A 27,670-nucleotide genomic window follows, 5' to 3' on the forward strand; every position below is an offset into this window, starting at 1 on the left:
GCATTACAAGTTCGAGCCAGAAAGCTAAAAAAAAGTTAGACCAGGGCAATTTTCAAATGATCATATGAGAGTCCACTGGAATTTCTTGACAAGGGCTTCCAAAAGCATCCCTCTATTGGGTTCTTCCTCATTTTTCTTTTGTTTTCCAAGGTTGGACTAATTGACTAGTAGACATGTTTTAAATCCAGCACTGTACTCTTAATCCTTATGTATAGATTTAAAACATTTTTCAGCTTATGCATGACCTTTGTATTCCAGGAACAGTTTTGTATTAATAAAACTTTACACTACTACTGTATTTTTATTAAAGTAAGACATAGTATATTTTCTGCCAAGGGTTAGGAATGAATAGAAATGTAAGTTTAGAGTGAATTATGTATAAAGAGCAATGAGTTGAGGAATCAGGGAGGGTAAAACATCCCAGGCTGACTTTGATCTCACAGTGGTCTGCCTGCTTCTGCCTCCTCTTAGTGCTGGGATTAAAGGCGTGTACCACCACACCTGACAAGTACATCTTATTTTAATATAATATTTTTATTCTTTGATAATTTCATACAATGTATTTCATCATGTTCACTTTCTATTCCTTTCCAACTCCTTCAGGTCTATCCCTTACTTCCTCGCCTCCACCTGTGTCCTTTTTTTAAAATAAAGTAACCTGAGTCCGATTTTGTGCTACCCATTTACTTATGGGTGTGGTCAGCCTTCCAGGAGCCATGCCCTTAAACTGACTCTCCCTCCCCTAGAAGCCATCAACTGTCAATAACTAACTCCTCAATTATGGAGGCTTATGAGTTCCCCTCTCTGTTCCATGCTAAATGTTGACTGGCTTAGTCTTGGGCAGACAACCATAGCTGCTCTTCATGAGTGCAGTGGTCTTGTCATGACCAGAACATTTTGCTCTGGTCCTCTTCAACCTCTGGCTCTTGAAATCTTTCGGCTCCTATCTTCAGAGATGGTCCTTGAGCCTTTGGAAGGGGATGTGACATAGATGTCTCAGTTATGACTAAGCACTCCACTTAACACTTATTCTCTATACATTGATCAGTTATGAGTTTCTGTAATTTCTGTCCACTGCACCAAGAAACTTACTGAATGAGAACCGAGCACTGTACTTATCTGTAGGTATAGAGATATGAATTTAGAGGGCAGTTTGATACTATGTCCATTTAGCCTGTGAGCTCTCCAGCCATGGGGTCTTGGCCAGATTTACAATACCAGGCATGTGTTTCCTCTTACAGAGCAGGCCTTAAATCCAATCAGTAAGTGGTTGGTTCCCCCCTCCCTCCATAACATTTGTGTCACTATTGTACCCATGGGTATGCTTTGCCAGGCTTGTCATGGTCAAAACCAACTTAATTTCTCCATGTCCTGTGACCAAAGTGTGGTGTCTTCAAAAATAGGGTCTTACCATCAAGTTGTGGTGGACAGCCAAGAGCCATAGCAATAAGTCTGTATTGTGTAGGGGATCTCCAGGACACATCTGACCAACTTGAGGGAAGGTATCCAACACCTTCTGGGCTTTTATCCCGTGTAGGATAATTCCAATTAAACTCATAGGTAGATGGGGCGGTGGGTGGGTGGATGAATGGATGTATGGATAGGTAGATGTTTAGGAAACTTCTAAGACAGATTTTCATATAGCTTTTAAAAAATATATTATTTTTATTTTATGTGTATGAGTGTATTGCCTGCATGTATGTGAGTGCACCCGTGTTGTGCCACGGAGGTCAGAAGAGGGCTTCAGATTCTCCTGGAACCAGAGTTAAGGATGGTTCGTAGCCAACATGTAGGTGCTGGGAATTGAACCTGGGCCCTCCGCAAGAGCAGTCAGTGCTCTTACCCGCTGAGCCATCATATAGCTTTTAAAACATTGTTAGTGTTAGTTATCCCTCTCCCCCCTTCTCTACCTTATCCTCCCAACCCCCCAACTCAAACCTTCCCCATTATTTCTCTTTCCCTCTTCATATCACCTATGTTCATTCTTTTTTAAAAAATTATTTTTATTTTATATGTATGAGTATTGCTTTCATGTGTAATGAAATGTAGTGTTGCTTTCATGAGTGTATTGTTTTCATGCACCTGTGTTGTGCAGTGTCCTTAGGGTCAGAAGAAGGCATCGGATCCCCTGGAACTGAAGTTACCGATGGTTGTTAGCTGCATTGTGGGTGCTGGGAATTGAACCCGGGTTCTCTAGTCAGTGCTTTTAACTGCTGAGCCGTCTCTCCAGCCCCCTATGTTCTTTTATTTAAAGCTGAGAAATAGACTCTTTCAGCTTACGTATAAAAATAAGAAAAAGTAGCCGGGTATGGTGGCAAATGCCTGTAGTCCCAGCACTTGGGAGGCAGAGGCAGGTGGGTCTCTGTGTGTTCAAGGCCAGCCTGGTCTACATAGTGAGTTCCAGGATAGCTGGGGCTACAGGAAGACTCTGCTTCAAAAAGACCAAAATAAATAAATAAATAAATAAAATAATAATAATAGTAATAATAATAATATAATAAAAATAAAAATAAGAAAAAGTAATGAAATAAACCAGAGTCCTTGGTTAAAGCCCAGTAGTGTTTAAAAATAAAGAAGTGTAGTCTCTTAGGTTAAGTTCCTAAAACTGACAGCAGTAAACAAAAGTATACTACATTTTGATCATTCTGGCAAAAATAGAAGGGAAGGAAAGGCTGAGAAAGATGGGATATGCAGAAAAAGCAACCAAAGAAGGATATATTTAGATAGGCAAGCTGGGGAAGAGTTACCTATTTTTTCTTTCTGTCTTACAGTTCTAAAATGACTTCTTCCAGGTCTCTCTCTCAGCATCATGAAATTTCTAACAGAGTGTTCTGTGGAGTTGGTTCTCTCCTTCCACCTTTATGTCACTTCCAGGGATCGAACTCAGGACATTAAGCCATCTCACTGACCTTGAGTTCTGTTCTTTTAAAGCAGTCTCCACTTGTCTGCATGTCACCAAGAGAGTCTCACTGTCCACCCCTTCTTTATCCCATCTTTGCTGCTGATACCAGAGTACAGCCATGTAAATAAAGCACTGTACAGAGTGTGGCCATTTCTTGTGATGTTTTCCAGATACATCACAAGAAGTTGAAAAAACAGCTGTTCTCTAGAGAGCTTTACTATAGTTACGAATTTTAAATGTAACTATTAAAAGCTAACTATCTTTTGAAGTACTGCTTCAGATGGTATAGAGAGGTCACACTTAACACTCAGCTTAAGTTCTTTGACCAGTGTTTCTCACCTGGTGGCCTTGTCTCCTACTTTAGGTAGCATGTAGCTAGAAAGAGAAATGCAGTTATCTTTTAGGATTTGGTTACATTAACTCTCAAAGATAACAAAACCTCAAGTCCCTTATATAAAATTGTGTTTTAATTCATATGCTACGGGTTGGAGAGATGGCTCAGTGGTTAAGAGCACTGTCTGCTCTTGGCAGGAAACCCAGGTTTGGTCCCAGCACCCACATGGCAGCTAACAACCATTTATAATTCCAGGTCTAGGGGATCTGACGTCTTCTGACATTGGTGGGCATTGTACATGTGGTGTGGTTACATGCAGGCAAAATATTAATACACATAAAATAAAAATAAATCCAAACAATTTAAATGATGTTTTATTTTCACAAAATTTAGGTATATCCCCCATGTGTTTTGAATAATGTCTAGTTTACTTACTTTATACAGTGTAAGTAGTTCATAGGCAGGTATTATCCTTTGATGTTTATGGAATGATGACTGGAAAAGCCTGTGTGTGTTCTGTAAGGTGCATTGTTTTTACCTTCAGTGTTTTCCGTCTGCAGTTGTCTGAATTTACAGATAGGGAACCCTCGGATGAAGAGGGCCAGCTGCATCTGCCTTTCATCATTCTTAGATAAAAGTCCTCTTTCAAGTCTCATTCTTTGTCTTGTTTTTTTTTTTTTTCTTTTACCTCTTCATTCCTGTTCTAACACTATGCCTCTGTTGCATGTTGTTAGCACTGATCATTGTGTGTTGCCCCCACCCAAACTCTGTAAGTATACTACTCTCCATCTGAACAAAAACCTGTCATCAACCTTGCTCAGCATCCTCCTCAACCTGATTTCATTTTCTTACTCCCTTTCCACCCCTACCAGACTCAAGTTTTACCTTTGTCTCCCAGTCCTAGTGTTCAGTGCTTTGCAGTTATGTTTCTGTTCCCATCACTCCACTGAAATTTCTGTGCTAAAGGCTCCCTAATCGCCAAATCAAATTGACTTTGTCTTTTTATCTTTGGAATCTGTGACATGGCTGCTTCTTATATTCCCAAATGTAATGTCTTCTTTAGGCCTCTATCTTAAGCCCAAGACCTAAAGATACTTTTGTTGCTGTGACTTGAAATCCCTCGGGTCCAAGGCTGCACATCATCAACTTCCTTATTCTCTACTCTCTTTCTCTTTCTTTCTTCCCTACCTTGGTGCATGTTACCTGACCATTTACTCAATCAACCAAATAAAAACATGGGAGTTTTATTTTACCATCTTTTATTCTTTTATCTATTCAGTAATCCTATTCAACTAGTCCTGTCTTGATTGGAGTTGGGGCTCAGAAAATGGTACCCTCAAGTGTGATACTTTGCTGTATTAAGAACTTTGACCTACCAGATATTGGAGAGCCCCCTAAACACCCTCAGAACCAATATCTCTCTGCCTTCTCACCATCCTCTCATTCCACATTCTATCCTTACATGGATCACAGTAGTCAGACTTTCTTTTCCTCCAGGTGGGTCATTGAAATTGAACCCCTTTTCTCCAAAACAGGCCATATTGCATAAATACTGTAACTTTTTCCCCACCTGTGTAAGAGCTGGCCATTAAGAAATTCTCTGACCTACCTTGCCTCACCCTAGAGTTTAAGATTCTTATTCCAGAAGGGGTCCTGTCACAAAGGAGAATCTAAATGACAGGCTTTGCTGAATTCCCCTCTAAAGTCTGTTAGGTTAACTCATACCCTGCTTGTCGAATCTAAGCATTTGCAAATCATTTTCCTTGAACCTTTTGAGTCTTCAATCTGAAGGCCCCTTTTAATATTAAACTGATCAAATTAATTTGTTATACTTTTAAAAAATATTTTATTATTATTTTTTTTACATATATGAGTGTATTGCGTGCATGTGTGTAAATGCATCTGTTGTTGTGCAGTGCCCACAGAAGGTCAAATGAGGGTGCTGACCCGCCTTGAACTAGAGTTATGGACAGTTGTTAGAAAACTATGGTCTGAAATTTGGTGATTGCAGAGAACTAGAACAGCACATAACTAACCGCCTCTCACGGACCAGTACCAAGAATGTGAATTCCTTCCTAGTCTGGTGTTTCAAATACATTGCACACTCAACAGCTCACTTAATTCCTGTTACTCTCTAAAGTAACCCCACTCTTTGATGAAATCTGTACCAGGTGCTAATCAAAGCAGCGTGGCTTTCCTGATGTTACATGTGGAACGCTCTAAGGGCTCCCACTTTCCCATAGAGGCTATTGTAAATATTAGTGTGGATTGTTTTCCCCGCTCCTCTTCTGCCAGCTTACCAGTTCCTTCATTCTTATCTCAGCCTCTTTATGTTTGCAGCTCTTTATGTCAGTTTGGTTTAGGTTTCATCTGTTACACAATATTCTTGATTGCATGAATGTGTTTGTAGCAGTCGTATTCTTTCTGTTTACTTTGGATCGACTTAGATTTACTTTTAAATATAAAGTTTAAAGGCAACAAATTAAAGAAAATCCTCTGATATCTGACATTTCCACGAATTTGTTCTTTAACTTTAGAAATGCTCTCTCACAAAATACTTTCATTGCCATCTGGTTTTGCATGGTGTTACAAGACAGACTGAAAATACCTTTAAGTTGTTACACATTGACATTATTTGTAAATATGGATGGCTTAAAACTGGACTATCTGACCAGTTGTGGGTTGTTTCTTCTTATAGGTTACTTACCACTACTGCCATATTAATGGTTCTAGATAATTCGGAAAATGACTTTTTTGTTAAATGTGTTAGTGAAATGGTTATGATAAATCAATCATGGTCTTAATATATAGGTTTTAAAAAATAATGGTCGATCATTGTTTAGTTTTTCTATAGTTCATGCGGATTTCATTTTATTTTAAACAAAAGCAAAAGGGAAAAGGAAATACGACTTGCCACTTTACACGTACATTGTTTATTCTGTTTCCTACTAGAAAAAAAAACACTCACCTTGGGACTTCTGTACTCTGTTATTTATAGAAACTATGTTTTGTATTGCAGTTTCAGAAGGAGAAAACCAGGTTTTGTATTTGAAGTGATAGTACCTTGTTAATCAGTTGAAGATCAGAAAAGCGGTGCCTCACAGCCAAATTATTGTGATGAATATTCATGTGGTACATTAATTCCTGTGTTTCTGCTGCCTGGGGTTTAGCTACTCCCAAAGCAGCCCACGTTTTTGTTTTCGTTTTTGTTTTTGCTCAGTATCCTACCCCTTTTTGCTTGAATGCTCTGTTTGCTTGTTCTTCAGTTTCTTTGTCTCTTTTTATAAATAATTAGAAAACTTTTCTTTAGTTCAGAGAGCAAAGAGACAGGAGAAGAAATATCTTAAGCAGTTTTTATTTGTGCCAATGTAGAAGTGCTTTGTGGTAGGCCATCTGGATGGAGAGGATTTCCTCAGAATGTAAAGTATGTTGTGAGATCTAGAGAGCTGGAGTTTGCTTTGGAACTCTCTGGAAAGGCAGAAGGAAACATAGGCAGAACTGGCAAGAATGGAAGATAGCTTGCCTAGTCTTGCTTCAGTGTGTGGTTCCTGTGTACTTAGGAACTTCTGCATTGTAATGTACCTTCGTTCCTGGGAATTCAGACCTGTGCCTCAGACTTTACTAGTCAAAATAAGTGAGGGGATTTGGAAATAAATATCGGCCACTTTGTTCCTCCTTGCTTCTCTAAGTATATACAATAATGGCATAAATATGCCTGTATACTAGGAGTACTTAGAACTGTATTCACTTTATAAACAAATGGAATCCTATTGAGAGGGCAGAGTGGACTTTGGTCTAAATGATCTCCCTCTCCTCTGAAAGATAGGAATGTAATGTATGTTATTCTTGAGAAAAACTTAAAACACCAGCCTTTTATGGACAATAATTTATAGTGCTTCTTAAATAAGTCAAGATTGTCAACCTCATCCTTCTATGAAGTCTGACCAGAAATCTTTTATCAGAGACAGAATTATCTGTGTATCTTTTATAAATTTTGTGCTAAATTGATAGAAGAAAGTTCTTTTTTGAAACTAGGCATTATCCTGACTATAGTAACAGAGTAAATTCTCTCTCCCCTCTCTCTCCTCTCTCTTCTTGAATACAGAGTCTCCCTGTAGTCCCAACTGAACTGGAACTTACTGGACCAGACTGGCCTTGAACTCACAGAGATCTGCCTGCTTCTGCCTCCCAAGTGGTGGGATTAAAGGCGTGTGCCACCACGCCCAGCTAATTCCTTCATTTCTGTATGTGCATTTGTGTGTGTGTGGTTTTTTTAATTTTTGTTTTATTTGGGGGGCGGGTCTTTTTGAGACTGGGTCTCCCTGTAGCCCCAGCTAACCTGGAACTCGCTATGTAGACCAGGCTGGACTTGAACTCACAGACATCCATCTGACTCTGCCTCCTGAGTGCTGGGATTAAAGGTGTGTGCCACCACACCCAGCTGTGTTTTATGCATACATTTTTACAGTTATTTCCAAAAATAAACCTTAGCTGTCATAGAATACATAGCATGCATTGACTCCTTGACATAGTGCTTATGTTGTTTCTGACTTTATGTAGCAGTACTTAAGATAATCAATTACAAGCCAGGTGTGGTGGTGCATGTCTGTAGTCCCAGCAGTTGGGAGGCAGAGGCCGGCAGATCTTTGTGAGTTCGAGGCCAGCTGGAGCTACAGCAGGGAGACCCTGTTCAAAAAAGACACCCCCCCCACAAAAAATGCAAAGATAACCAATTCCAACTAATAGTAAAACAATAAAAATAAATTGTTAAAGGCCAGTCAAAAGGCTCTAGCAGGTTGGTTTAAGTCAATAAATGCCTTTTTCTATAGATTCACTAATGTGACAAGTCAGTTGTAGATTTATTTTAAGGCCTTTGAGTGCTTTGTATTGGTTTTTGTACCTTTAATTACTCAGAATTTGCTTTTGAACATTATTTTATACTTTTACAGAAAGATTTTCCTTCACTGAATAAAAAAATCTTTAAGTTAATCAAACTGGAACTGAAAATGCAATACAATAATAAATAAGCTTACATTGCAACGTATTTTGCTTTGCTTTTTATTTTAAAAAGTTTTGCTTACTAAGCTTTTTCTTTGTAGAAAATTTATCTTTAAAAATCTTGTGAAATCAGGGCTGGAGAGATGGCTCAGCAGTTAAGAGCACTGACTGCTCTTGCCGAGGACCCGGGTTCTATTCCCAGCACCCGCATGGAGGCTACGAACCATCCTTAACTCCAGTTCCAGGGGAATCTGAAGCCCTCTTCTGACCTCTGGGGCATTGCACGACACGGGTGCACTCACATACATGCAGGCAATACACTCGTACACATAAAATTAAAAAATTAAAAAAAAAATCTTCTGAAATCTCATTTCCCAAAGTCTTGCCTTAGTCTTTGAATAAGGTGTGTGTGTGTGTGTGTGTGTGTGTGTGTGTGTGTGTGTGTTTACAAATGAAAACATAGTGCTGTACAGATAGAATTGCAATCCAAATATTACACTACGATCTTTTTCTTTATAATATGTTCTCATTCCTACTAACCTTGTGTGTTTGTGCGTATACATATATACAGTCCTTTTGTTTTAAATTTTCAAATTTTATTTATGTGTTTGGGTGTATTACCTGCATGTATGTAAGTTTACCCATGTCATGCAGTGCCCCTGAAGGGCAGAAGAGGGTGTTGAATCCCTGTGGAACTGGAATTACAGGTGGTTGTTAGCCACCAGGTAGGTGCTGGGAATCGAACCCAGGTCTTCTGCAAGAGTAACCAGTGCTGCTCTTAACCTCTCAGCCCCACATCACCCCCTTTAAGACCTGTGCAGCATATCAGAATATAATGATTTATTTGATTAGCACCATGTTGATTGTCATTTAGCCTAGTACCATTGTTTTCAGCTGCAAACAAATGTCGTCTTCTAGTGGTTCCGTACTCACAGACATCGCTCATGTTTTTGTGTGTTCTTCTGCCATTACTGTTCTGAAGACAGCGGAGTAGTGTTTCATAAGAACTGCTTGTGCTTTAAGGAGCAGAGAGCATTTTAAATTCTCAAATACTTTTTCTTAGGATGGTATTTTATATGTATCTTAAAGATTTTTAAAAATAGATTGATATGTAATAGATCTTATGATCATAGCAGTGGCCTTCAGAATCATCATTTTAAAAAAATCTGATATGCTGGGCGTGGTGGTGCACTCTTTTAATTCCAGCACTTGGGAGGCAGAGGCAGGGGCAGGCGGATCTCTGAGTTCAATGCCAGCCTGGTCTACATAGTGATTTCCAGGCCAGCTAGGGCTACAGGGAAACCCTGTCTCACAAAGACAAAACAAAAAACAACAACAAAAAACTGATGTAGTTGTGTCCATGCCACAAAACCTTAGGATAAATACAACTTCATTTTTACCTGTTTTAGAATTTATGTTTTGAATGAGAAATGTCCTCCATAAGCTCACAGATTGAAATACTTGTCCCCATTTGGTACCACTGTTTGCAGAGGTTTAGGAGGTGTGGTCTTGCTGCCAGTTCAGTTGCTCTCTCTGCTTCCTATCAGTAATGTATGACATGAGTATTTAGTTTTCTGCTCTGGCATCCTGCTGCCACCATGCTTCCCTGACTCCCTCTAGAACCACAATGCCAAATAAAGTCTTTCTTCTATAAGTTGCCCTGGTCATGATGTTTTATCACAGCAACAGAAATGTAACTAATGCAGAATTTGCAAAAGTAATTCCATTGTCCCCATAAAAAAGTAAGTAAATTAGCTATGTAGTCTATTCATCTCACCCCATCTACTTCTACAGAAGAGAAAAATCACACAATTTCCCTCACCCCACAAAAGTATAATTCAATATTTGTTTTAATGGTGTAGATATTCCTTGTTTGTGGATTCCTCCCTGTGCTAGATAGCTTTAGTTGTCAACTTGACACACCATGGTAGAGGGAGCCTCAATTGGTGAATTGCCTCTCTTGGACTGGCCTGTGGCCATGTCTGTTGGGCATCTTCTTGATTATTGAGTGATGTGGGAGGGCCCAGCCCACTGTAGGTGGTGCCACCCCTAGGCAGGTGGGCCTGTGTTGTATAAGAAAGCAAGTTGCGTGTGGGCCAGAGGAGTAAGCCAGTAAGCAGTGCTCCTCCATGGCCTGTGCTCCAGCTCCTGCCTCCAGGTTCTTGCCCTGAGTTTTGCTACCTTGGGCTCCCTGATGAACTGTGAACTGGAAGATGTGAGACAAAATAAACCCTTTACTCCTCAAGTTGGCATTGGTCAAAGCATTTTGTCACAGCAATGGAGAAATAAACTAGAACGCTCCCTATTTTATCTCCTTATAGCATTTTAAAAAAATCATTTTTGTAAAGGGTGTGGTGGCATATGCCCTTAATCTAGCACTCAGGAGGCAGAAGTAGGTGGATGTCTTGGAGTAGTTCCAGGCCAGGCAGGACTATATAGTTAAACCCTATTGAAAATACACACACCACCAACACCACCACCACCACCACCAACACCAAAAAACTATAATAAAATTTGTTATTTCTTTATGGGTTTGATCTAAACTGTATTACTTATTTTATATATTTTTGACCTTTTTATGTCTAAACTTAGTCTGACTTGCTTTTTATACTCTTGTTCCTGAGATTCATACATGTTGTTGCATGTAATTATAGTTTATTTTTAGCTTTATTCTTCTCTTGATTGATTGCTAGCACCATATATTTACCCATTCTAAAATTCATGGACGTCTAGGTTAACTGTTTTTATGATGAGTTATGCTGCTTGGATCCCTGACCCCCCCTTTTCTCATTTTGAACATTCTGTCTTCTTGGAGTATATGTAGAAGACTTTCTCTATAGCACAGATAGGAACCTATGCCTGGCAGGATACCTGTTTTGAGAAAAAAGTTGTAATGTATCATAGACATACTCATTATCTACATATTTGCCTATAACTGTTTGTGTTACAAAGGCAGAGTTGAGTAGTTGCTGTAGACTGTTGATCTGAAAATCTAAACTATTTATTATCTTAACTTTATACACTAATACCTGACTCCTCCTACATAGGTCAGTATGTATACACTTGATAGTAGAATTGATGATCATAGAATACTTGCATCTTTAATTGTACTTAATAATGCCAGGGGTTTCCCCGACTCTGCCCCCAGCCACCAAAACAGGATGCCCTCTGTCATTAATGCATGAGGATTCAGAGATGATGGGCAAGCATAAGGACCTGAATTTGGATCCCAGCACCCTTGTGTGGTGGTGGTGTGCACCTGTAATCCAGTGCTAAGGAGGTGGATACAGAAGGAGCCCTGGGGCTTGCCGGCCAGTCAATCTAGCCATGTCAGTGAGCTCCAGGTTCAGTGAGAGACCCTGTCTCAGAAAAATTAAGTAGAGAACAATAGAGGAAGACACTGGATATTGACCCTTGACAGCCTCCTTGCACACACACATAATCTCCCTATAACACACACATTTTTTGCCAATCAAGTGTGCATGAAATAATATTGTATATGGTCGCAGTTTTCCTTTTAAGGATTATTAATGAGGTGATTAAGTCTCATTCTATTTTTTCATTGATCATTTACATTTGCTTTTCTGTGAGATATTAGGACTTTTACCAGTTTTTCTTTGCAATTAAAAAAATTGATTTGTAGGAATTCTTTATCTGGAATACTGATCCTATTGTATTGCTGAATGACTGTCTTTCCCCTGTGTGAAGATTGCCTTTTTTCTTTGCTGTGTATATGCGTTTTGAATTCTAATGTAGTTAAGTTCTGGTCTCTACTTGTGTGACTAGTTCAGAACTTTAAAAAAAATTATTTTTTTTAAATTTATGTGTATGCTTGTATTGCCTGCATGTAGGTAAGTGCACCCGTGTTGTGCAATGCCTGCGGAGGTCAGAAGAGGCTGTTGGATTCCCTGGGACTGGAGTTACAGACAGTTATTAGCTGCCATGTGGGTGCTGGGATTCAAACCTGGGTCTTCTGCAAGAACAATCAGTGTTCTTAACTGCTGAGCCATCTCTCCAGCCCCAGTGTTATCAGCATTTTTTAACTTTGCTTTTGCTTTTTGAGCTGCCATAATTGGCTATTATTTTGTGTAATATGGAGGAGTTTTAATATACCTAATTGAAATGAATTTGTAAGCTTTAATTTTACAGTTTGGGAAGTCTAGCCATTCACAGTTTTGGGGGTTGGTGTGTTTTTTGTTTGTTTGTTTGTTTGGCTGGTTGGTTCATTTTATTTCCTAGCTTTTTTCTTCATCAACTGAGACCCCAGTGACACAAACTTTATGCTTGATACTATATTTTTTTCCCCTTTCTGTTGAGATTGGGTAGCTTCTATCGTCTGTACGTTCACTACTTTTCTTCATAGTGTTCATTCTGTTTTGCGTTCCTCTAATTTTTTTGGTTTTCAGTTCTAAAGTTTCCATTTAACTTAAAAATAATTTCTGTTATTTTGCTGAGAAGTTCATTCCATTTATTTCAAAAATGTTTACCCTCTATTTGTGGAGCATAATAGTTTCCCAGAGAAGCTTACACACATACCCCAAGAGATAGGTTCAAGAATGTTGAGGGCAAGAAAAGGGGGCAGAGGGAGAATATTTAAACAGCATAGTTTATTTACTTATTTTCATATGTATGTGTATGTATGTAAGCATGTATATGTACACGTGTGGAGGCCAGATATCCAGTACTTACCCGAGTCATTCTCTGCCTTCTCTTTTTTGAGATGGTCTCTCATTGAACCTGTAGCTTCCTGATTTAGTTAGACTGGCTGGCCAGTGAGCCCCAGGGATCTTCCTGTCGTTGCCTCCCCAGAGCTGGATTACAGATACAGCTGCTGTAACCTGGCTTTTTACTTGGGTGCTGGGGATTCTTACCTCAGGTCCTCGGGTTTGCTTGCCAAGTACTTTAGTAACCCCAAAATAGCTGTTCTGAAGTCACTGATAATTCTAATATTTGTTATTTCATCATTTAACGGTTGTCTTTTCCTTTAGTGTTAATTTAGATTTTCCTGGTTCTCTGAGTTAATTTCTCATTGTCCTGTATGTTTTGAATATTACCTTACGATACCTGAGTCCTAGTAAAATCTTTTGGAGAATGCTGATGGTGATTTGTTTTATCAGGCAATCAGTTCAGACCACAGTTCCTGACCTGCTTTCTATAAACTGTGGTTCCAGTGCCACTTTAACTTTAATGCTTTGCAGGGTATTTTTATCGGCTTTGCGTGAGTAGCATGCATGGACTAGGATGGTACTGGGCATTATATCTGTTCTATTTTCAAAGCTTTTGCTATGTTGTTCCCATGTTTAGGCAGCATGGAGGATTTCATATACAGGCTTAAGAGCGTCCTCTCTGAAATCTCAATACTCCAAGGCTCTGTGGATCCCCCCTTTCTATGTTTTCTCACTGGAAAGCTGTGTCCTTTCTTTGTGTTGCTATCCACAGCATTGTGAAACAGTAGGGTGGAAACTGGAGCATGCAAGTGAGCCCTTCTTATTCCAAGTACCACTGACCGCTGCCCTGTGTTGGAAGTCTCCATAACTGGAACTTGCATGTCTGTGAGAACCAAAAGAGCTCTGTCCTGCAGCACCCTTCGCTGTCATTGGCCAGAGAGAAAGGGTTTTATCTGGAGGTTTGTTTTAAATTCAGTTCTGAGATTTTAGTTACTCTTCAGTATAGAGGTGTGGGAACTCATTCATGTGGACAATTCTCCAGAGTTGGATTTCCCTTTTCAGCTCACCTTCTAATTACTACTCTTTGTAAATCTCAAGTCAGAATGCTTAGTTGCAATTAGGGAAAGAGGTAGAATGGAGGTTTGTTTTCAACCAAAAACCCTACTCTGTACATTTTAAGACCTTTACTTTATGCAGTGGTAATGGAGAAATTGTCATTATCTGGAATCTATCCAAGAACCAAAAGGTAAAGATTGTTTTATCATTAAAAAGTCAGTCCTGGGGCTGGAGAGATGGCTCAGCGGTTAAGAACACTGGTTGTTCTTGCAGAACACCCGGGTTCAAATCCCAGCACCCACATGGCAGCTAACAACTGTCCATAACTCCAGTCTCAGGGGATCTGACAGCCTCTTCTGATCTCCATGGGCATTGCACCACGTGGGTGCACTTAACCTACATACAGGCAATACATGCATACACATAAAATAAAAAATAATAAGTAAAATTAAAAAAAAAGTTGGCTCTATTTGATCAGGGCACCTGGTTCTCATGTTACTACTGTACCATGTATGGTAAACTTCTGCAATGTTTTCTAACAACACCACTCTGAAAGCCTGAAGTTTAGATCAGAAACTCTAGAATCAGACACCAACTTTGCATCTTACTAAACGCATAGTCTTAGTAGAGGTGTGCTGACCTATTTTATTGAGTCATTTAATGACAAATAAGATCACACAGTGTCACAGTACCTAGCATTTAGTGGACACCAGTAAATGTTGGTTTCTTTTATTTTTTTCTTTTATTTTTTTCTAGTTTTAGAACTTAAGTCCTTCATAACATAGTTCAGACGTAGTGTGTGTATGTATTCATAATATACATGTACACATAACATTAGGTATATTTACGATATGCGCACGCATAATTTTTTAACAAAAGATGCCGTCATTCTAGATACTCTTTCTTAATATAAACTGTTCAAAGGCTTAGTTATTGCAAGTGTCCCATAAAGCAGGATATGAAATTGATAGGAAGCATTGTTATAGATAGGCATAGTCATTTACTTCAAATGGATATGTAGACACGCTGCAAAAATTAGAGAGATGGCTCAGCGGTTAAGAACACTGGCTGTTCTTGCAGAAAACCCAGGTTTGAATCCCAACATCCACATGGCAGCTAACAACTGTCCATAACTCCAGTTCCAGGGGATCTGACAGCCTCTTCTGTCCTCTCCTGGCATTGCACAACATGAGTACACTTACCTACACGCAGACAATACACGCATATACGTAAAATAAAAATAATAAAATGTTTTTAAAAACTAGAAATTACTGAACTAGAAATATAACAACTTTTGAGGCATCATTTGCTCTTTACCATATCTTACATTTTTCACTATGTATTCTGGTCAGTCTTCCCCTCAGTAATTAATATTCTTTCTTAAAAAAATATTTGTTTTTATTTTCTGTGTATAAGTGTTATGCCTGCATGTGTGTAAGTGCACCTGTGTCATGCAATGCCCACAGAGGTCAGAAGAAGGCATCAGATTCCCTTGGAACTAGAGTTATAGATGGTTGTTAGCGGCCATGTGGGTGATGGGAATCGAATCCTGGTCTTCTGTAAGACCAGTCAGTACTCTTAACCACTGAGTCATCTCTCCAGCCCCAGTAATTAATATTCTAAATGGAGATTTCCATCAAGAGAACACTACAGTGTTCCATTTTCAAGCTTACACAACACAATTAAAGATCAAAAGATACTAGAATATATAGACATGTTTCATTCTAATAGGATACTGGGTTACCTTTTTTAAATTACTATTATTTTATGTGTATGAGTGTATTGTCTGCATGTATATGAGTGCACCCGCATCATGCAATGCCACGTAGGTCAGAAGAGGGTTTCGGATTCCCCTGGAACTGGAGTTAAGGACACTTCATAGCCACCATGTGAGTGCTGGGAATCGAACCTGGGTCCTCTGCAAGTGCAGTCAGTTCTTTTAACCGCTGAGCCACCTCTCCAGCTCCATGGATTGCTAACTTTTAGGTATTTAGAATACAGTATATGTATCACAAAGATGACACTTTTTTTTTTTTAACAATTCAGGAAACAAATTAGCTCATTCACTGTAATAAAAGCAAAATGAATAGCTATAGTATTTGTGTGTGTGTGTTTGTGTGTGTGTATGTGTGTGTCTTTTTTGAGACAGGGTCTCCCTGTAGCCCCAGCTGTCCTGGAACTCACTATGTAGACCAGGCTAGCCTTGAACTCACAGAGATCCGCCTGCCTCTGCTTCCCAAGAGCTGGGATTAAAGGCGTGCACCCCCACGCCTGGCAGCTGTAGTATTTTTAAAGCTAACTTTAGATGTTAAAGTTTACTGATTACATAGAAATTTGCTTACATCTCTAATAAAAGATTTACTTATGCCTGTAAGCAGACTGATGGGTAAGAGATGTATGGATTCCCCTATCCTCTTCTTTCTTTTTTCCATTGGTTTAAGAACACTTGAGAATTCCATTTGCAGTGCTGCTTTAACCCTCACAACCAGAAACTATTTTGAAAGAAGAAAAAACAAAGGATGACCATGATACAAGGAAAAGGAACAAATATATTACAACTAAAGAAAGAGAAATAAAAAGCCCCTAGAAAATAAATGTATTCTATTTGCTGACAGATACATTCCTGAAAAGTTTCTTGTGAATGAGACTATATTGTGTTGGGAGAATCAAGTTTTCAAAATGGCACAAGTTGAGAGTTCTGCATCATGGAGTCTTCCTCAGAGGAGGGTGCTCTGGCCTCAAGGTACCACCTGGCCACGGTCAACACAGCTGGTTTCATAGTCTTAGTTTACTTACAGGTAATTGTGAGGATTGATAGACTTTCCCAACTGTAGTGATCTGATTGCAAGTTTAAGTTAATTGCATTTTTATTTTAGTGCATCCCTTTGCATTTTTAGAATACTGTTTCAGGAGGAAGCTTACCTTGAGAATTCAGACATCACAGATAATATTTACTAGCTTAAACAAAGTGCATTATTAACATATTTCTATTGTATGTTTTATTTTGAAACTCAAATAATATACAGTCATACTGCAAAGCCAAATTTTCCTTTTATCTCTACTTTCCTAATTTTTTTTTTTTACATTTATTTATTTGTTTGTACACTTACTAGAGGTGGGGGAACATGGCTATAGCACTCTTATGGAGATCAGAGAACAACTTGTAGGAGTTGGTTCTGTCCTTCTATCATGTGGGTTCCAGGAATTGAACTCAAGTCCTCAGGTTCAACAGCTAGCACCTGTTGTACCTGTTGAGCCACCAGTCCTACTTTTCAGGTCTTGCCCTCCAAATTAGGAGGAACACAGCTCCTTGCTTAATGTATTTTTCACACTTCTCATTGTTTGAGACAGAGTCTCCACCTGGAACTCGCTATGTAGACCAGGCTGGCCTTGAACTCACAGAGATCTGCCTGTCTCTGCCTTCCAAGCACTGGGATTAAAGGTGTGTGCTACCACACCAGCCTTGCTTTTTTTTTTTTTTTAAAGAAGTGTGTGTTAGTGCGATGTGTGTAGCTTTAAAAAATGTATTCTACTTTATCTATTTTTGTGGGTATGTTTGTGCCACAGCACATGTGTGGAAGTCAGAGGACTACTGCAGGACTTACTTCTACCCTTCCACTATGTAGGTTCCCACCATGTGAGCCAAGGTTCAAACTCAGATTTGACAGCAAGCACCTTTACCCAATGAGCCATTTCACCAGCCCTGTGTGTATGTTTTGGTAAATTATTCAGTACATATTGTTTTGCAATTTTCTTATTTCACTTAAATTGTTTTAGAAATCTCCTAATTTTTAGCTTATATACTTCTTATTCTTGGTGGTTACATGGGTACTCATGAACTTTTGGTAATTTCTAATTTTATGGCATTAATAAACAGGGCAGTGAAAACATCACTATGGAATAACATTATGGAACAATAACTTGCTAAACCTTCCTATATGACAGTGTGAATTATTTCATCTAATCCTCCCAAGCCCTCTGTAAATACTAATTAAGCATGATGAAATTACTTATGGGGAAACCACTCACAGAGCTAATAAGTAAACACATTTACCCAGTCACTTTTAACACCAGAGCTCATGTACTGCTGTGTTGAAGCTTTTATTGGATTCTCAAAGAGAGTTATGCTCCTGAAAATGTTGAGATTTCGTTATTTCTTATTTGTGTTTATGTGTGTTTGGGTATGTGAGTGGTGTCTATTCTGGCCTTCCACCTTATTTGAAGCAGGGTCTCTTGCTCTCCACTGTGTGAGCCAAGCTGGCAGGTCCTCACTAGCTTTGGGATTCTCTTGTGTGTTTCCCATTTCCCTGTAGGAGCTCAGGGGTTACAGATATATGCATTACTGAGTCTAGCTTTTTATGTGGGTTCTGAAGATCCATACTCGGGACTCCAGGCTTGTGCTCAAGCACTTGACAGTGTCAAGAGTTGAGATTTTAGATAGGAAAGGACTGTGTAGATGTATTGTGCTTTAGCATATCTGTAGCTGCTGTCTTAGAACCATCCCTTACATGAGAGTAAAAGAGGGACCATTAATAGTATTTTTACAGATAAAGCCTGACAGTGTTTGAAACAAAGAAAGCTGTTTGTAGCAGCCAGTAGTTTAAACCCTCTTCTGTGGCTTTGCAAAAGGATCTATTTATTTGGCCTTTGGTGTGATTATTATTAGAATGGAGTGTGAAATAAAGGGCATTTAAATTGGGAGTCAGGCTTATGGTTTGCTTCAGATAGCAGGACTAGTTTGGTGAGAAGCTATTTAATTTCTTGAACTGTTTCTTCCAATATAAAATATAGATAGGGTAAAAGAAGGGGATAATAAACATGAAAAGTACAGTCCAAATGTAAAATATTGTTAATAGTTAACATTGTGCTTTTTATGCCCTTTGAAAAATTGTCCTAGTGTCCTGTCACAGTACCTATCAGATTTGGTAGAAATTTCACAGGCAGAATCACATTTCATGTGACTAGCCAATTTTCTCAAAATACAAACTTACTTGTTAAAATCAGAATGAATGAAAGGTGGTAAGTGACTTGGCAAACGTAAAAGTCACCAACTTGGTATTAGTACTCAGGCAGGTCTGTACTGTTGGCATCATAGTATGATACGATTTCACTAGGCTCTGCTGCCTTCCCCAAAGTATTAAGCAGATTACGTGTTGATGATTTACACATACAGCTCATCCTTCTTAGTTTGAGAAGAGTTAGAAGGTCATATCCATATAGTTTTTGGACTTAATTAGGCTGTTTGCCTTTATAAGTCATGGCTTGCAGAAAGCAGGTTTATTAGGCCACAGCTAGGAGAAATATAAGACTGACTCTCAGAATTGAAAGTCCAAACTTTTTTACAATTGCTTTATTGCTGACAATTCTAAGGTTATGTCCTTAGAGTTGGTGAACCAAGAGAGAAAACATGCTTTATACTCTATCTTTGAGAAATACTGGAAGTCTCCATCTGGCCTGGTATCCCATGACCATTATCCATCTCACATGGTTCATCTCATAGTGTAGAAGAGAGAATGAGGCACCAGCCCTCATATGACCTGAGAAAATGGTGGAGTCTAAAAAAGAGAGGAGAGCTACTGTGCTGTTTTTTTCTTTATTTTCCTCTAAGGAAGAAAATAAGGCATTCTGGGCAGAAATAAGAGTGACTGTAACCTTACATAGTTAGAAATAGTATGGATCAGCTAGAATTTAGCTAGACTACAAAGGAAATGAAAAAGTCGATAATACAGAGTTCCTTGTGGCTAGGGAGATGGCTCTGCAGGAGAGATACTTGCTGTACATGCACAAGGACCTGAATTTGGATTCCCAGAACCCACAAAACCAGGCTTGGGGTGTGTACCTGTAATCCCAGTGTTGGAGGAAGATGGACTGGAGACAGGATTAGGGGAGGGTTCCTAGTCAATTGGTGAGTTCTAGGTTCAGTGAGAGACCTTGTAACAAAAAATAAGGTTTCAAAATGATAGAGGAAGTCACCCCATGTCAATCTCTGGCCTCCACATGTGTACATGTGCAAGGACACACAGAAAAAAATACATGTATATAAAAAAATTTAAGGTGCCCATGGTCCTTTAAACAAATACTTCTGTGACCAGCTGTAACAAAACTCAATCTCTCTCCACCCCTCTCTCTCTCCCACAAAAGATGAAGGGGATCAGCACGAGAGGCAGACAAAGAGGGTAATGGGAGGGTGCATATGATCAAAATGCATTTACTTGTATGAAAATGATGTCAGGAAACAATTGTGTACAATTACTGTAGGTGAGAGAATGGATCGTTCTTACCAGTCCTTCACTGGCCATCTCAGTTCCACACGTTTTCATGTGACACACATGCCAGAGCTCTTGAATTTTACCTTTTATATTTTGTATATGGCTTGTACTTTCCTCCTTTAAAGATAAAAGAAATTGGGGTCTGAAGAACTACAATTGCCTAAGATAATGTAATTAATATGGAGCCAGAATTTGAAGTCTAATTAAAGACAAAATCCAGTGTTTCTTTCAATCTTGTTGTTTCTCAGATATTGTCATTGAAAAGCCACTAAGTGCAGACAGGAATGCATCTTTACACCGGGAGTCTGTTGACTTGTGTGGTCCTCATTGTGACTGTTTGCTACATGATGTCATGATAACTTTAATTTGAAAACGTTGAGGTTTTATTATAAAACTAAAATGATAAAATACTATCATACTGCTATGTTAAAATATCCCAGTGTAAGCTAGTGTGTTTATTAATTCAGTATTTATTTTTAATAAACTTTATTATTTGGATTGTCAGGTCATCTTGGAATAGACATTGGGTTCAGCGTGGGCCTCCTCAGTAGGTAGTAATGTTGTAGATAACACAAAATATGTCAGAGTAGAAGGTCAGTGCAATAGTTCTTCAGAAGTAAAGATAGGAAAGTGAAAAGAAATGGAGGGTTTGTTGTTTTTTTTAGCAGGGTGGGGAGTGCTGGGATCGTAATCCTCCAAGGCCTTGCATATGGTACGCAAGTGCTTGCTATACCACTGAGCTACATCTCTAGCCCCCAACAGCTGAGGTTTTTTTGTTTTTGTTTTCAAGATAATGGAATGTTATAGCAAATGTATTTTTTGAATAGTTTATCGAGAATTTCATACATGTGTATAAGGTGATTTGATCAAATCCATGCCCACTCTTTCCCCTCTAACTCCTCTCATATCTCCCCATCACTTTTTTCTGATAACTTCATGGACTCTTTCTTCTTCTGTGATTTATTTATTTTTATGGGGCTTTTGGCTACTCTAACATTCCCCCCTCTGAAGAAATAACCCTAAAATCTTTAAATGATTAGATACAAGCTCCCAAATACTTTGAACATTTTTGGCCTTTGGAACAGAGCATGTTGCTAAGAGGCTCAAGGACATTGTAAGTTTTAGCCAAGAAACTGGCTACTTTTCTTTGGTGTCTTTTTACCCTAACTGCTTAGCCAATTCCTACCTCCTATTCTTATCACACCATCCTCTGAAGCGGTTACCCAAGTTGTCAATAGGGAATCTGGACTCACACCACTCTGGCTTCTTCCATGCTGAACAGGGACACAGAGTGAGGCAATTGGAGTACCCCTTCAGTGGTTCTATCTAAAAGACTCCCAGATTGCATAACTCTTAATCTCTAAGGGGGAAAGAAAGTCCTTGAATCATGAATAGGAGATGTGAAAGTAAAGGCAAGAGTAATTAGCATTACAAATTCTAGACAGGGAACTAGGAAAAAGTCAGAACAGGGCAATTTTCAAATGTTCATATGAGTCCTTTGGAATTTCTTGACAAGGGCTTCCAAAAGCATCCCTCTATTGGGTTCCTCATTTTTCTTTTGTCTTCCAAGGCTAGACTCTAGAGTGATGGATTCAGGATTTGCTTTCAGGTATTTTGACAGCTATTGAAGGGGTTAGAATCAGTGTCAGTTCCCTCTCAAAGGCTTCTAGATAGGGGGAGTTTCTTTTGTTTTCCAAGGCTGGACTCTAGAGTGATAGAGTCAGGATTTACTTTCAGGTGTTTTGAATCTGTTGGAGTGATTAGAATCAGTGTCAGTTCCCTCTCAAAGGCTTCTAGATAGGGGGAGAAAACAAATTTATCCATTATTTTAGAACAATAGTGGGTTGTCTCCCTTAGCTACAGGTGGGCACTACAGTATTGGAGACCAAGATTTGAAGTCTTACATCTGAGCAACACTTTCTGGTTAGGAACAAAATCATCAATGAGAAATAATTGTCTAAATAACTTTTTATATGAACTTAAGCCTACTGTCTGGGAAATGTAATCCCTTGAACTCTTAAAGAAATATACTGATTAGACTTTACTCTTTGGTTATACTTTCCTTTTGGGTGTTTAAGACCATACAGTTGGCCCAAATAAATCAATTTATTTTTACACTTAAGGTCATTTGAGGATCTGTTCCTCAAGGGTCACATGGGAGCCCCTGGCTTTCTTGTACCAGTTCCATCTATGTGAAGATAAGCCAAAGGTCCTGCTCAACTGTGGCTGGCTTCACTTGAAAGCATGGAGGAAATGATGTTTCCTCCTCTTTGTAGACTGGACACTGGTTCAAGTACATCTCATGGGGTCTCCATGTCCTCCCTGAACAAGAGGACAGGTGATTCACCACAGTTACAGGACATTTTGAGAGATGTTCGATGGTCCCCTAGAACTTAGTCAAGCTCGGAGGGTAAGGGGCATAAGCTGTCCTTTAAGTCCCTCTGACCACATTAGTATAGGCCTCAAACTATGTAGTTGACTAAACTATGACTATAGAAATTTTAAGGTTATGTGTGTATCATTTTTGTCTCATCCGTATATCATAACAAACCTAAACAGACCTTCACTTGTTTAGGATTTCTTGTTTTCTGTATTTTGGAAAATATCTCCATTTCCCATATCCTTTTAACATCTTTTACATTCTCATTTTCTTTTTTTAAATAATTATGAGACATAATAGCACTAACAAATAAATTTTCCTTCTGTTGCGAGACTTCTTTTCCTGGGGATGCTAAGCAATGCTTATTCCCTTTTAAGGTTCTAGTGTCAAGCCAATGTTTGATTAAAGTTTTACTGGGGAAGTAATGAATTTATTGAGCTTACCAGATAACTGAGGGGTTGCTGAGGTGTATGTATGACCTGAGGGTATGCACACTGGAAAGCCTTAACGCAGCATGGGTCATGCCTTCTCTTCCTAGCCTTCTGCAGGTTGTGTACTTTAGCCCTCCTCAAATCCAGGAGGCCATGTGTGATTAGGGTCAAATTACATACAGTTGGCTGGGAGGAGTGGCTGGATACTCAGGTGAGGGTCCAATGACCCTGCTTGGCTCTCCTTTAATGAATGAGCACAATCATCAACAAGCCCAATTATGACGATGTTCCGCCATCAGGCTCAGCTGAAGTCGTGATGATGGTAATTATTTCATGCAGAAGGGACTGCTGTGTAGAATCATCTTATTAAAAGGACACTACATGGAGGCAGGATCGGGGGCTCTCAGACAGTCCCCTGCTTTCTCAGGCCCTCTGCCAGAGGGAGGCCAGAACTTGGCACTCTCTGGCGGTCTGCTGAGATCAGACCCTCTACACCGATGGAGGAGGTCTGAACTCACCCTCTCAGGCTGGTCACCTAATTCAGTATTCTTTTAAAAAATGTTTTATGGAAAAAAAATTTTTATGTAGATGAGTATATTTCCTACATGTATGTAAGTGTACCCATGTTATGCAATGCCTGAGGAGGTCAGAAGAGGGTAATGGATTCTCCTGGAACTGGAGTTACGGACAATTGTTAATTACCCCATGAGTAACCGAACCTAGTCTGCTGCAAGAGCAGCCAGTGCTCTTAACTGCTGAGCCGTCTCTCCAACCCCTTAGTGCTTTTCTGTGTGTAACAGTAGCATTTGATCCTTCATATATCTGTACATTGGGATTCTGAATCAACCAGCAAATAGTGTACTCTAAAGTTAAGCTTTGGAGGTAGTTTATAGTTAGTATAGCTAAAACTCATTTAAAATAGTCTGTTATTATATACCTAACATCTACTTCATAGAAACATTGTCTTATATTTTTTTATTAAATTGGTTTTGATTTATTATTTTATTACTATTGTTGCTACTGCTTTATTTTAACAAATATTTATTTGTGGTGGAGGGCTATGCACATGTGTCAGTGTGCGTGTGTGCGTGTGTGTGTGTGTGTGTGTGTGTGTGTGTATGTATAGAGATTAGAGGACAACTTGTGGGAAGTTGATTCTTTCCTACCATGTGGGTCTCGGTGATTAAACTTAGGTTGTCAGGCTTGGCAGCAAGTGTTTTCACTCACTGAGCCAACTTGCTGGCCCACTGCTTTGTTTTTGATATGGTTTCTTATAGTACAGGCAAGATTTGCGTGGAATTTGTGTCAGTCCTACTGCCTCTAGGGTTCTGAGATTACAGGTATGTGCCAGCACACCTAGCTCATTACTCTTTTAAAGAGATTGGGCTGCTGGGATAGAGGGGGAACAGCAAAGTCTTCTGTCAGTTACAGAACAGTATTGTCTTTTCTTGGTGTTGGGAGAATAGACTATTAAAGACACAAGGGAAGAGTGCTTTCTAGTCAGTGCTGATGAATGAATATGATGGTTTGCTGTCAAATTCTCAAAGCAAAACATTTCTCATTTTGTTTTCATAAAAGTATGATCATAACATAATTTTAAAAGAGATTGAATAGTTTGCAAGAGAGCCAACTACTCATGTATCTACAAAGCAATAACTTAGAGAACTTTTAGCAAGAAAGCCAGTTAAGGAGATGGTATTGACCCTGGGAAAATTTTCATCATTTTAATTACTTGACGAAAAATCTTTATAGTAGTTAATCTTATAAACGTGGTGAAATGATTGGTTTTGTTTTTTAAATTTTTTCTTTTTAAAAAACTTACCTGATTGTCACTTTCTTACCAGAGGATGATTGTTTCTCAAGCTGTTAAATTTCTAAAGTACTTGCTACTTTATTTTTTAGATGATAGCATTTCTGCTGCAAGTACTTCTGATGTTCAAGATCGCCTCTCAGCTCTTGAGTCCCGGGTTCAACAACAAGAAGATGAAATCACCGTGCTGAAGGCAGCCTTGGCTGATGTATTGAGGCGTCTTGCAATCTCTGAAGATCATGTGGCCTCAGTGAAGAAATCTGTTCCAAATAAAGGTAATTAAGTGGGTTGTAAAATAGGAAGAATCTTACAGTTTTTCGACTTGTTCTTTGCAAATGGAAAATAGGAATATAAAACTATTTGCTTGTTTGAATTACTTGTGATTATAGTGGTTTCTTTATTCTACATTCTGAAAGTTTCTTTTTCGTTATTTGAAGTTGGGAACGTCTATGTAATACTACTGATTGTATGCACAGGTTTTCCTATTATACTAATTGTGTGGCGTTCATATTTTCTAACTGTAAATAAATTTGCTGAGGATAAGAAATGAATGTTTTGTGCCTCCTATCATAAATATAGCTAATCAATCCAATTATTACAGATAAGCATGATTAAAATCATTGTTATTTAAGTAACTTCATTCTAAGCATTCTGTGGTCGTTAGTCAACAGAATCCTGAAAAAATTAAGCTCTAAAAATTCTCAACCTCAGTACAATGGCAAGTTTCAACTTCTTGATGTTTTCAAGGTTGAGGGAAACAGTTCTTAGAACCCTGTCGCTCCCAAGTTTAGAACAGATACAGCCTTTTTGTTCCTTGAACCAATACTTTTTATTTTTTTCAAATTAAACAAGCATTTGAACATATTTTACATCTCAGTGATTTCTTGGTGGAACCAATAGACAAGCATGATTACCTCCTTACAGCAGTGGGGAGATGAGGATTGTGTTGGCTTACCCAGATTGCAATAAGTCAGGAAGACAAGGGCAAGATGTAGGGAGTTATATCACACTTCTCCCTAGACTGAAGACAAAAATAATACAGTTCCATTGATCTGTGGGTCTATTTTTGTGCCAGTACCATGTTTTTATGACTATAGGTCTGTAATATAGCTTAAAATCTGATATAGTAATCCCCCCAGAATTGCTCTTAGTGCTCAGGGTTGTTTTGGCTATCCAAGGTCTTTTGTGCTTCCATATGAATCTTAGGGTGGTTTTTTTTCCAATTCTGTGGAGAATGTCATGGGGATTTTGACTGGCATTGCATTATCTACAATTGACTTCTGGTAGGATGGTCATTTTCACAATATTAATTCTTCCAATCCATGAGCATTGGAGGGGGGTGTCCTTCCATCTTCTGATGTCTTCCTCAATCTCTTTCTTTAAAGATTTAAAATTTTTGTTGTATAGGTCTTTATTTTCTTTGGTCAGGTTTATTTGCAGCTGTTGTGAACAGGAGTGTTTCCATGTGCTCTTTATCTGATTGTTTGTTATTGGTATATAGAAAGGCTACAGACTTTTGTAGATTAATTGTGTAACCTGCCACTTTACTGAATGTGTTAATAATTGCTAGGAGTTTTCTGGTGGAATTTTTGGCGTCTCTTAAATATAATATCATATCATCTGCAAAAAGGGATAATTTAATCTCTTCTTTTCCAATTATTACTCCTTTAATTTACTTCTCTTGTCTCATTGCTCTTGCAAGAGTTTCAAGCACCTGGAACTGGTAAAAGAAAGGAGTCAGGGCCTCCTCCTAAGCCCATGTAACCCCTGAGGAACAGATCCTCAAATGACCTTAAGAGTAAAAATAAATTGGTTTATCTGGGCCAACTGTATGGCCTTAAACACCCAAAAGGAAAGTATAACCAAAGATTAAAGGGGCCAGTATAATTTCCTAAGAGTCCATATGCATAGCTAAAGGCTACATAACAAGCAACAATGCCAGACAGGCGATACCTTCTTTTGAGTTGTTGGCCAGGGTGGCCAAAGGGATTCCCAGATAGTAACCCAGCACAGAACTGGGAAAATGAACAGCAGACCCCAATCTTATCCAAAGGAATATTGACAACTGATTACCGCTAGATGAGGAACAGCTGACCCTCCTAAAACAAAGACCTCTAGATAGGCTGACTAGATTCACCAGAAGGGCAAGTAGTAGGGAATGGCTGGGGGTGCCGACAACACAGCAGACAGTAGCAGGGATATCGGAGTATAAGGGCTCTAGTTGGGGGGAGGGAGGCTGTCTTAGTTCTTCATTGCTGTGACAAAGTACTCTGACCACTACCAACTTGGGGAGGAAAGAGTTTATTTAACTTACAACTCCCAGGTCACAGTTCATCAGGGAGCCCAAGGTAGGAACTCAGGGCAGGAACCTGGAAGCAGGAGCTGGAGCACAGGCCATGGAGGAATGCTGCTTACTGGCTTGTTCCCCCTTGCCCCTGCTCAGCTTGCTCTCTTATCCAACACAGGCCCACCTGCCCAGGGGTGGCATTACCCACAGTGGGCTGAGCCCTCCCACATCACTCAACAATCAAGAAGATGCCCCACAGACATGGCCACGGGCCAGTCCAATGGAGTCATTTCCCCAGTTGAGGCTCCTTTAACCCAGTTGTGTCAAATTGACACTAAAGCTATCCAGCACAGAGGCTATGGGAGGGTGCCATCTGGAAAGTGGGTGTATAGTTGAATAAGATGGTTTGGGATGTTCTATGTGACACACACACACACACACACACACACACGTATATCATTCATACTGAAAAAAATCCATAGTTTAAATGTACTAGTATACAGTTTCTGATTCCTTGTATTTTTAAAAATAACAAC

The 27,670-nt window shown here is 39.1% G+C and overlaps 1 protein-coding gene across 3 annotated transcripts in view; it reads left to right on the forward strand.

Moving 5' to 3' along the window:
* Positions 1-27,670, forward strand: part of Eml4 (EMAP like 4) — a 159,856-nt gene that overhangs the window by 49,022 nt on the left and 83,164 nt on the right. For all 3 annotated transcript variants that reach the window (XM_008835861.3, XM_008835862.3, XM_008835863.3), the window contains exon 2: positions 24,940-25,122. In XM_008835861.3, coding sequence (XP_008834083.1) covers positions 24,940-25,122 — 183 coding nt within the window. The remainder of the gene's footprint in view (positions 1-24,939; positions 25,123-27,670) is intronic.

Source organism: Nannospalax galili, unplaced genomic scaffold, assembly GCF_000622305.1.
Source record: "Nannospalax galili isolate Female #2095 unplaced genomic scaffold, S.galili_v1.0 scaffold257, whole genome shotgun sequence".
NCBI lineage: Eukaryota > Metazoa > Chordata > Mammalia > Rodentia > Spalacidae > Nannospalax > Nannospalax galili.